At 43.7% G+C, this 11,858-nt stretch overlaps 1 protein-coding gene across 1 annotated transcript; it reads left to right on the forward strand.

Moving 5' to 3' along the window:
- The first annotated feature begins 578 nt into the window (after positions 1-578).
- On the forward strand, positions 579-10,871 carry LOC120916157 (phospholipase A2 inhibitor subunit gamma A-like). Its single transcript, XM_040326977.1, has 5 exons — positions 579-891; positions 3,031-3,147; positions 5,131-5,274; positions 7,190-7,342; positions 10,720-10,871. Exons 1-5 carry the CDS (start codon positions 843-845, stop codon positions 10,869-10,871), a joined length of 615 nt encoding a protein of 204 aa, XP_040182911.1. The 5' UTR covers positions 579-842.
- The last annotated feature ends 987 nt before the right edge of the window (positions 10,872-11,858 follow it).

Raw genomic sequence — 11,858 nt, forward strand, 5'->3', positions numbered from 1 at the left:
GACCGGATCTATCTGCTGGAACTGATCCGCGGATCAATCCCAGCGGATCGATCCGGTCGTGTGTACGAGGCCTTAGGGAACGCAAAGAGAGTTTTTTTTATTCAGTACTTTTTTTATTCTTTTCATAACAATACAAGTTATACATTTATACACACATTTTATCCAGATACATGATCTTACTTCTAACATTCACCTACCCAAAACGAAAAAAAAAAAAAAAAACCCAAGAAAACAAACCACAACTCAACCCCATTTCTCCTCCCCCTACTGTAGTCCCCCCCCTCCCATCCTCCCAATCATCTTAGATTTTCATGGTCCCAGACCTCTACCCAAGGGAACGCAAAGAGAGTTTAACAAATTCACCAACAGGCTTCTATGGACCAGAAAAAAAAAAACCAGAGGAGTTACCCTTAAAGGAAAGGATGGTAGCAGGACACTTGAAAGAAATATAGGCAAGTAGGTAAAAAACCTTTTAGACAGCAAGATTATTTAACTAGAGAAGGCAGTTAATTTAGAAGAACCAGATAAATAAAAAAGTGCATTCAGCATTCCTAATATTAATACAAACAGAAGCCCAATTGCAGGACCAGTAATAACGCCTTTCAATTTTGGTGGTACATGCTCTTCTCTTCAAATTTAGGCCACAATGTTTCTTTACCGAAGGTGACTTAAGTCAAGTTTATAAAGTCCTGCCAAGAGGAACATAGTGTGATGCAGGAGAAAAACAGATGACAGTCCCTCCCATTCTCTTTCTCATGTATAAAAATGCTGAAAGTCACCATAACTGGAGAACATCGAGAGAAAGAGAAAGAGAGCGAGCAACCTGAAACTATTGGTCAACAATGCAGCTTCAAATTGTGTCCTTCTTCTGGTTCCTAATATGTACCAGTGGTAAGCATATTTGTCCCAATGTTCTATTATGTATCTATCTCTCTATCTATCTATCTATCTATCTATCTATCTATCTATCTATCTATCTATCTATCTATCTATATATCTATCTATATATCATCGATATATCTAGCTATCTTATTTTTCCTTTTTAGTTTTATTCTTCTTGTCTTGCCCTCCCTGTCTCTATTATTCCCATTTTTTCTCTTCAGCTGTCCTTCTATCATTCTCTCCATCTACATTGCGTTTATTTATATCTCCCTCCCTCCCTCTTTATATATATATATATATATATATATATATATATATATATATATATATTTATATATTTAAAGGTATAATTTTTTATTGTTTACATACAAACGAACAATCAGACAAATATACAAATACATATATAGCATTAAGGGAGCTAACAGTGCTCATTCGGCAATGAGGTACAGTTACATGGTATCCAGTCAGTACAGATCAATAGAGGAGTTTCAATGTTACCTTCTAAATTCCAACTCCTAAATTAACAGTCAACTAACATTTTCAGGAAACTCAAGGAGCAGGTGGCATAGTGCATTCTGAACTAACCCATTAATTCCAGATCTTATAAAACTTTTTGGGCATTCTCTGGCCTCATACGTTAATTTATATAGAGGTATAGCTTCATTGACTATTGTGAGTCCAAGATTTTTCGACATAGAGAGAAAAGATTTGATATTATAGAGACATGAAGATTCAACAAAGCAGCTAAAAACATACGATCACCACAAGCAGACATTTGTGGTCAAATGCTCGGCCCATAGGCTATAGAAGAATTCTAATGTTGGCCGACCAGTAATAAAAATTAATAAATATAATTATTACTAGTGTCATTCAACATTAGAATTCTACTATAGAATGTGGCCGGAGCATTGGACTGGAAATCTACGATTGTGGCGTCGTACAGTTTAGCTGCTTCGTCTAATCTTCTTAGAACATCCATAAGCCTTCAATGACAGATTCAACCTTAATTAATTGGGATTTTCGGACTAATGCATTTTTGTAACGAAACTAAATAAATAAAAACTAATTTCGGAAGTAACTAAATAATAGTATTTTTCGGATGAAAAAGAAATTCCGAAAAAAAATATTTCAGTGTGTCTAGTTGTCGTAGTATGAAGGAGAGTTTTGTAGTACGTGGATACAAGTTTAGTGTGAGACGGGTCTCTTTATATATTTTTGAACGTTTAAAAGAATATAAATTGGATATACATTTTTAATGATTTGTATAAAATACTTGATAAATAAAATGTATTTAACATTGCCAAAGAAAGTGGGTAAGAGGATGGAGTAGATGTTCAGTGTGTGAAAATTAAGGATATTTAGAAGAACCGAGAGTTAAGCTGGACATAGACTAGTAGAATTTCATTAAAAAATTTGGGTTTGGAGAACATTTATCTGATTTTCTGGTGGATTTTCTTTGTTGGGTCAAATTGACATTCAAATTTGACCACAACGAGGAGGAAATTCAAAGAAGCAGAATTGAAAATTATTTTTCTAACCAATTATTTTCTAACAGTGAATGTGGTTTTCGAATAGGAAAGACAATTTGTTTTTTAAATTTAATGTTAAAAGCAAACAAAATTTTAAAGTACTTTTGAATGATATTCGCCAAGTCCGGGTACTCTGGGTTCCTCTCACACGCCAAAGACATGCCGGTAGGTTAATTCGATCCTGTCTAAATTGGCCCTAGTGTGTGTATTGTATGAATGTGAGTTAGTGACCTTAGATTGTAAGCTCCTTGAGAATTTATGATTTCTTGGCCATTTTTCAGAGAATATGAATGATAATGCAAAAACCTTTCTTACGCTTATGGTTAGTGTTTGGCTGAAGCCATTTATTATCAATCAACTGTGTTTATTCTTTTTAAATCATAATCACAATAAACTACCCAAATGACCCTGATCAAAAGTTTACATACCCCCGTTTTTAATACCGTGTATTGCCCCCTTTAACATCAATGACAGCTTGAAATCTTTTGTGTTTGTGACTTGTAAAGACACAACAGTGCACACATTTCTGCATCGGTCTCTCGGATTTTCCCATTGTCTCTGCTCTTTCCCATCATCCTATATTATTTATATTGATCTCTTCCTCTTGTCGCCCCAATAGAAGCCCTGCAATGCAAAAGCTGCTTGGAGCGATACTCTGATCACTGCGAGTCCGAAGAAACCATAGACTGCGGCGATAGCGATGGGTGTGGCGCAGCGTCTGGCTTTTTCCAGCAGGGTAAGTGCCAGTGTATTGTGTGTTTGATATGCCATGTTTACTTTTTTAAATTCCAGAGATCCTATTTGTTACTGTCATCTGCATCTTTTGGTTTCACCACTTGCCTACCGGGCACTTTCACCGTCTTTCTGCCCAAGGCCAATTTTCAGCTTTTGAATGACAATTGTGCTGTCATGCAACACTGTACCCAAATGAAATTTTTATCATTTTTTTTTTCACACAAATAGAGATTTATTTTGGTTGTATTTAATCAACACTGTGTTTTTTATTTTTTGCTAAATGAATGGAAAAAGACCAACATCTAAAAAAAAAAAAACCCTTTTTCAAATTTTTTTATAACATTTTGCAAATAGGTAATTTTTCTTCTTTAATGATGAGGCTGCACTTATAGGCAGTGATAGCCTCCACTGATGGGCACTAATGAGGCAGCACTAATGGACAGTGATAGCCTCCACTGGTGGGCACTGATAAGGCAGCACTAATGTGCAGTGATAGGCTGCACTGATGGGCACTGATGAAGCTGCACTGATGGCACAGACGAGGCAGCACTGATGAGGAGGCACTGATAAGGTGTCAGTGATGGGCACTCATCAGGCGGCACTGGTGGGCACTGATGAAGAGGCACTGATGAGGTGGCAGTGATGGGCACTGATGAGGTGGCACTGATGAGGAGGCACTGATGAGGCTGCACTGATAGGTAACACTGATGGGTGGCACTGATGAGTAAGCGCTGATGGGCACTGATTGGCAGCACTGATGGGCACTGTTGGGACTGCACTGATAATCAGGACATTGATAATTGGCGCCCTGATTATCAGTGTAGATGTCCCTTTTACAGGAAAAGAATGACAATAACCAGCTTCTGTTTACATCGTGATCAGCTGTGATTGGACAACACTGATCACGTGCTAAAGAGCCACTGATTGACTCTTTACCTCAATCTTTGATCAGCGGTGTCCGGAGTGGGCACGCGGCGGGTGCGATCACAGAAGGACGTCATACGACGACCTCCAAGAACTGGTTGGCCGTGTTGTAGCCGTCATTCGGCTATAGCACAGCCGGCAAGTGGTTAATCTCACCCATTCCACAGAATTAACGGCTCTAAAGCTGGAAATACAAATAGTGACTAACTACATGCCAACCAGCCGCCATCGTTATATGGCGGCAGGTTGGCACCTCTGCTTGAATCGCCATAGGTGTACGGCGGCCGCTGAAAGGAGTGTCGGGGGAGTGCACGCCGCGTGACGTAGGAGCCAATGCGCATGCCAGGCGACACCCGCGATCGCTCCTGACAGGGACAGAACTGAGATCTATCAATGTAAACAGACAGATCTCCGTTCTGTCAGGGGAGTAGAGAGTGAGCGTCTGTACCTAGTAATTAGGAACAGCATCCGGTCTCCTCCTCCAGTCAGTCCCATCCCCCCACAGTTAGAACACACCTAGGGAACACAATTAACCCTTTGATCGCCCCCTAGTGTTAACCCCTTCCCTGACAGTGACATTTATACAGTAATCAGTGGCTATTTTTAGCTCTGATTGCTGTATAAATGTCAATGGTCCCAAAAGAGTGTCAAAAGTGTCCGATCTGTCCGTCGCAATGTCGCAGTCCTGCTAAAAAAGAAAGACCGCAGCCATTACAATTAAGAAAAATACCATAAAATATCCCCTATTTTGTAAACAAGATAACTTTTGCGCAAACCAATCAATATACGCTTATTGCGTTTTTTTTCATCAAAAATCTGTAGAAGAAGATATATCGGCCTAAACTGATGAATACATTTTTATTTGTTTATATTTTGGGATATTTATTATGGCAAAAAAGTAAAAAAATATTGTGTTTTTTTCAAAACTGTCGCTCTTTTTTTGTGAATAAAAAACGCAGAGGTGATCGAATACCACCAAAAGAAATCTCTATTTGTGTACAACATCGCACGCAATTGTCACTTAAAGCATTAACAGAATTCTCTTGTCTCGTTACACCAGGATCGGAAAGGAAGAATTTTATTTACAAAGGTTGCCGGCTTCCGATAGAATGCAATTCCTGGCTGCGCATTTCCATGAATGGCACCTACCTACAGTCCTACATCACGTGCTGCGATGGGGAGATGTGCGACCTGGACTATTATAGTAAGTAATGTGAGCTGGAACAGAACCAACAAAAGGCCGGGATTACGAGGATAATCCGTTACAGGAGAATGCTTGTAATCCAAAGCACTTGCATATCAAAGCGAGTTTCTCCATAGAAGTCAATGAAAATTATAATAATTAGTTCCTCATTGACTTCAATGGCATGCAATACCACATGTGACCAGAGGCGGGTGACGGAGAGAGCCTCGGAAATCCTCGGGGACAGCTCGGGAACGTAGTATTTCCAAGTGTTTCTGAGTACTTCCGAACGGCTTAGAACGGCTCCAATCGGCTTCACTCGGCTCCGGCGCACCTCTGGCCAAATGCGGTACTGCACACCTCAGAGGCTTGAATCCCGCTCGTTTTGCGAGACGACACTCGCAAACCGAGTCAGGATTTAAAAAGAAAAAAACGCTCGTATTGCGAAGCGCTCGTTAACCGCGTTACTCGCAATCCGAAGATTCACTGTATATGCGAATTGAATGCGTTTTGCATCAATTTCGCATGACATGTGAGTCAAACCGGCTTTCTGTGAAGCCGGTTCACATATATGCAGTACAGCGGCAGTGTGAATACGTTTTCTGAGCTCTGCCGTGCGGTTCAGATGCGAATTCCAGGCTCATTGCCTTCTACGGGAAAGCATCTGAATCGCACATGAAATCAGTTTTGAACATGAATTTGATTTGGAAAAAGAACAGTGTGCTGCCCCCCCCCCCCCCCAGGTCATATCAGGCCCTTTCGGATCTGGTAAAGATTTTAAGGGAAACCCCACGCTAAAATAATACAAATGCCCCCCCCCCCCATTGCATACCAGACCCTTAGGTTTGGTATGGATTTTAAGGGGAACCCACATGTCAACATTTAAAAAAAAATGGCAGGGCCCCCCTCAAAATCCATACCAGAACCTTATCCGAGCATGCAGCCTGGCAGGCCAGAAAAGAGGAGAGGTTGAGCAAGCACCCCCCTCCTGAACCATACCAGACCACGTGCCTCAAAATGGGGGGGGGGGGGTGCTTTCTCAACCTCTCCCCTCTCCTGGCCTACCAGCCTGCATTTTCGGATAAGGTTCTGGTATGGATTTTGAGGGGGGCCATGGCATTTTTTTTATTATTTTGGCTCTTCCTGAACCACACCAGACCATGTGCCTCAACATGGCGGGGGGGGGGGGGGGTTGTTCTTTGGGGCCGGGGGCATGGGCGTCCGCTGAACTTTTTTCAGGGGGGGGCATCTTTTTAAGGTCATCCATGCTCGGTCCCTTTTTGACAATGTCATGAAGGGGAGGGGCTTAGTCATTATCACATAAAGCGCAGGCATGCAAAGGTTTGAGAAACCTGATGCAACTATCAAGCAACTAGCAACTTTGAATAACAATATCATAAAAAATGGAGCCCCCCCCCAAGGAAATAACAACCCCCTCCCCCTCTGTCAGCTGGAGCTAGAAGAGAGAGAGCGGCTCTAACTGGATTCGCCATGCCGCCGCCTTGCTTCCTGCCCGCTGTTTTTCTCACCGAGGATCATGGCACTGATTTCTAGGGGGGGCAAGCGCCCTCCCTTGCCCTATGGAGCGGACGCCCATGGCCGGGGGGCTCTGCCCACTTCACCCCAAAGCACCTTGTCCCTATGTTGATGGAGACAAGGGCCTCTTCCCCATAACCCTGTGACGTCACCGACCCAGCATTTCAAATGATTTTCTTTTGGAAAAACAGTAAAGTTAGCCCAATTTTTTGGTGTAATGTGTAAGATATTGATACGCCGCGAGAATCGTGATCTTTATTCTAAGCCAGAAAATTGCGATTCTCATTTTAGCCAGAACCGTGTAGATCTAGTACAGACAGCCCTGAAATGTCCTGAAATATTACGATAAATAAGTAAAGGTGGCCTTTAAATGATTAAGCATTCTTTCTTGATCCTTCAGTACCCAGCGATGAAGATGAACCGTATAATGGCTATGAATGTAAATCTTGCTACTCAGAAGACACTGAAGAGGGATGCAGCTCCACGCAGCAACAGAAGTGTAGAGGTGATGAGACAGTGTGTATGGAGTATAAAGGATCCCACAGGAAACAAGGTAATGGAGTTATTAATTAATGGTAGGGGTGAGCAGAGTGAATTCAGTGAAATTTGCTGGAGGAACACGCAGTACATGCGAAGGGTTGCAACTTTTTCTGCAAACCAAACCTGAACACTTTGGGGTAGATTCAGGTAGGGCTGCGCACTCTTACGGAGGCGCAGCGTCCCGTTTTTACGCTACGCCTCCGTAAATTACTTCACGAAGCAGTAGCTCCGTAATTTGCGGGGGCGTTCCGTAAAAGTGTCCGGCGTAGGCGCGCGTAATTTAAATGATCCCGTAGGGGGCGTGGATCATTTAAATTAGGCGCGTTCCCGCGCCGAACGTAGTGCGCATGCTCCATCGGGAAACTTTTCCGACGTGCATTGCGGCAAATGACGTCGCAAGGACGTCATTTGCTTCAACGTGAACGTAAATGGCGTCCAGCGCCATTCACGTTTCACTTACGCAAACGACGTAATTTTCAAAAATCGCGACGCGGGAACGACGGGTATACTTAGCATTGGCTGCGCCTGCTAATAGCATGCTAATAGCATGAGCAGCCTTACGCAGAAACCGACGAACGCAAACGACGTAAAATTTGAACGCCGGGCGCGCGTACGGTTGTGAATCGGCGTGAGTATGCAATTTGCATACTCTACGCTGACCACTACGGGAACGCCACCTAGCGGACAGCGTAAGAATGCAGCCTACGATACGACGGCATAAGAGCCTTATGCCAGTCATATCTTAGGCTGCAGTCGGTGTATCGAGCTTTCTGAATACAGAAACTCGATACGCCGGCGCTACTTAGCAATTACGCTGCGTATCTATGGATACGCAGGTGTAATTGCTACCTGAATCTACCCCTTTGGCTGCAATTTTTTTGTAGTATACACAGGATTGTAAAGGACCCGGGACACCCTTGTGTGTCCCAAGGAAAGTAGTAATGCGGTGTGCATAGCGTGGGTGTGGCGTCAACAGTGGGAGGGGCTTAAAGGGGCATGGTTAAAAAAAAATAAAAAAGCATTCTTGTACCCATAAAATATACTTAGATTGCTGTGCCAAAAAGTCTCATGCCGCGTACACACAACCTATTTTTCATGACGAGACAAATGAAATTTTGTAAATTGGTCATTAAAAAAGGTCGTGTGTAGGCTCTGGAGCATTTTTCGCGACGTGAAAAATTGGCATTAAAAATTCAGAACATGCTCTATTTTTTCTCAACCTTTTTTCACGTCGTGAAAGGCTTTAACGACGGGGAAAAAAACGTGCATGCTCAGAAGCAAGTTAAGAGAAGGGAAATTTGCATAATCAAGCCCACGAGGTGGCGCCATTCGAATGGGACTTCCCCTGTACAGTGCCGTCGTACGCGTTGTACGTCACCGTGCTTTGCCCGAGCATTTTTTTCCCCCGCGATCGTGTGTAGGCAAGGCAGGCTTGACAAGAATCACGTCGAGAAAAACGTTGTTTTTTTCATGACATTAAAAACGGTCGTGTGTACGCGGCATCAGACATGATTTTGTGTACTCTGAATATAGTCAGAGCGCTAACATTTTACCTGCCTACCTTCACCACTTACAGACCGGGGCCCGGATTCAGATAGAGATACGACGGCGTATCTCCTGATACGCCGTCGCTCTGCGGATTTTATCATCCAATCATGTACAAGCAAAAATGCTGTTTTTTCTTTTCCTTGTATGTTCCCCTCAGATCTACAGCGACTGCACTTCCAAGTGCACTTGTAGTGTAAAGTGGATTTGCCTTTAGTAAATAAACCCCGGTGTCTAGTCACAGGCTGTGTCACACCCCTCCAGCCTGTGTATTAGACTGAAAGTGAGGTGAAGCCTCCATCAATCAACATCTAATATCCCACCCCCATTGTGTTTAGCTGGTTAGTGGGCATGGAGGACGTGGGGGAAGTGAGCTGTCATTTACCGCTGTGTATACGTCCACATGTGTAACTCTATAGCCACATGGGCTGCTCAGACGTGATAGGGAGGAAATGCTCAGCATAGAAACTCACTGAAAACTGAGCATGTGCAGAGCTGCCACCACTGCTCTGCAAAATCTCTAGCTGAATTGGGGACATGAACAGAAGGGGGAGTGAGAGAGCAGCAGGATCAACCAGGTTTTTTTTGCAGATTACAGAAAACCTCATTGTGACTGAGTGAGGTATGAACAGCATGCAACACACCATTTATTAATAGTTTTTTATAATGTTGGTTTAGTGACACTTTATCAAGAGCTCAAAGATTGAGCTTTTCTGAATGCTACCGTTTCTTTCTGTTGTTACATTTCATAAATTTATTAACCCCTTAACGCCCGCCATACGACTATATACGTCCGCAAAATGGCACGGACAGGCAGATGGGCGTATATATACGTCCCCGCCTTCTAGCGGGTGGGGGGTCCGATCGAGACCCCCCCCGCTGCATGCGGCGGGCGGATTCCCGCGGGGAGCGATCTGGGACGACGGCGCGGCTATTCGTTTATAGCCGCTCCGTCGCAATCGCTCCCCGAGGCTGAAGAACGGGGAGAGCCGTATGTAAACACGGCTTCCCCGTGCTTCACTGTGGCGGCGTATCGATCGAGTCGTCCTTTTTATAAGGGAGACTTGATCGATGACGTCAGTCCTACAGCCACACCCCCCTACTGTTGTAAACACACACTAGGTGAACCCTAACTCCTACAGCGCCCCCTGTGGTTAACTCCCAAACTGCAACTGTCATTTTCACAATAAACAATGCAATTTAAATGCCTTTTTTTGCTGTGAAAATGGTCCCAAAAATGTGTCAAAATTGGCCGAAGTGTCCGCCATAATGTCGCAGTCACGAAAAAAATCGCTGATCGCCACCAATAGTAGTAAAAAAAAAAAATATTAATAAAAATGCAATAAAACTATCCCCTATTTCCGCTATAAATTTTGCGCAAACCAATCGATAAACGCTTATTGCGATTTTTTTTACCAAAAATAGGTAGAAGAATACGTATCGGCCTAAACTGAGGAAAATTTTTTTTTTATTTATATATTTTTGGGGGATATTTATCATAGAAAAAAGCTCTATTTTTGTTTATAGCGCAAATAATAAAAACCGCAGAGGTGATCAAATACCACCAAAAGAAAGCTCTATTTGTGGGGAAAAAAGGACGCCAATTTTGTTTGGGAGCCACGTCGCACGACCGCGCAATTGTCTGTTAAAGCGACGCAGTCCCGAATCGCAAAACCTGGCCTGGGCATTTAGCTGCAAAATGGTCCGGGGCTTAAGTGGTTAATGAACACTCTTACATTTACTGAAAAGCTTCAGCTAAAGTGGCTGTAATTATTGATTATTATATGCCTGTATGTATTCATTTTTATTTATTTTTTATTTTTATATATCTTTTTCATTCTACAGATGGAGAAGAAACTGCTGTTTTCTTTGCTGGTTGTGGCAATCCTTTGTCATGTGAAAACCTTGCTTCCTTCTATAGCTTTGAAGAAATTGGGAGCGGATTCTTACTGTGTAATTTTTTCCCTCTAGAAATCCCTCCAGTAATGATGAACTAATGCATTCTATGCATTAAAGCGTTTGTTAACCCAAAAAAACAAAACAAAAACCCAGATACTTTTCCTTTAAAGCATGTTATTCAGCACAGCGCTTGTGCTGTGCCATCCCCCCCCCCTGTATACCCAATATAAACCTGGCTGATCCTGCCTGGCTATACCCTCTCTCTGCAAACTGACCACGATAATCATGGCGGCTGAGCCCTGACACCGTGGTCAGTTTGCGTGATTCTGTCAGCCGCCTCCCTGCTCTCTGCAGCTCTCCCTGTGTCTGTGTCTCCTCTGTCCTCCTCCCCCTTTTCCTACTTGTACCAGCGCCCCCACCCCCCCATCCCTGCTCTTGCTCCTCTCTTGGCTGCTATGAAATCTTCTTATCCAGTATGTACCTTAAAGCGGAGTTCCACCCAAAAGTGTAACTTCCGCTTAATCTGCTCCCTGCCCCTTTACATGCCACATTTAGCATGTAATTTTTTTGGGGGGGGCTTCAGGAGGAGTTGGACATCCCACTTCCTCCTTCTGCCCAGGGGCCGCTAAGGCGATACGTCATATCGCCTTTTTGCGGCCCCTCCCTGTAGGCGATCGCCTGGGACACGTGACAGGTCCCAGGCGATCGCCTGTCCAATCGGATAGCGCAGCGCCGATCGCGCATGCGCAGTGAGAGCCCGGCCGTGAAGCCGAAAGCTGTCACGGCCGGGTGCCCACAGTAACAATGAGGACGCCGGCCAGAGAGGGGGGGAGAGGAGCAGAGCTCCGGTCGGCGCGTCGCTGGACCGTGGAGCAGGTGAGTGTATGTTTATTAAAAGCCAGCAGCTACACTTTTTGTAGCTGCTGACTTTTAATAAACATTAAAAATGCCTGGAACACCCCTTTAATGAGGAAGTAACCCCCCCCCCCCCGAAAAACGGGGAAAAACCTGCAAGAGAAAGGCATAATGAGCTAGCTCATTATGTGCCACTTACCTGAAATCAAAGCCCCCGTAGTCCTCCTCGT

Source organism: Rana temporaria, chromosome 10 (genome assembly GCF_905171775.1).
Source record: "Rana temporaria chromosome 10, aRanTem1.1, whole genome shotgun sequence".
NCBI lineage: Eukaryota > Metazoa > Chordata > Amphibia > Anura > Ranidae > Rana > Rana temporaria.

Bases quoted from the DNA above. Each gene is read 5' to 3' on its own strand.
- LOC120916157 (XM_040326977.1), top strand. From the start codon at position 843: ATGCAGCTTCAAATTGTGTCCTTCTTCTGGTTCCTAATATGTACCAGT. The intron at 3,148-5,130 runs GTAAGTGCCAGT...TCGTTACACCAG, and splicing joins GTCTGGCTTTTTCCAGCAGG to GATCGGAAAGGAAGAATTTT. The intron at 7,343-10,719 runs GTAATGGAGTTA...TTCATTCTACAG, and splicing joins AGGATCCCACAGGAAACAAG to ATGGAGAAGAAACTGCTGTT.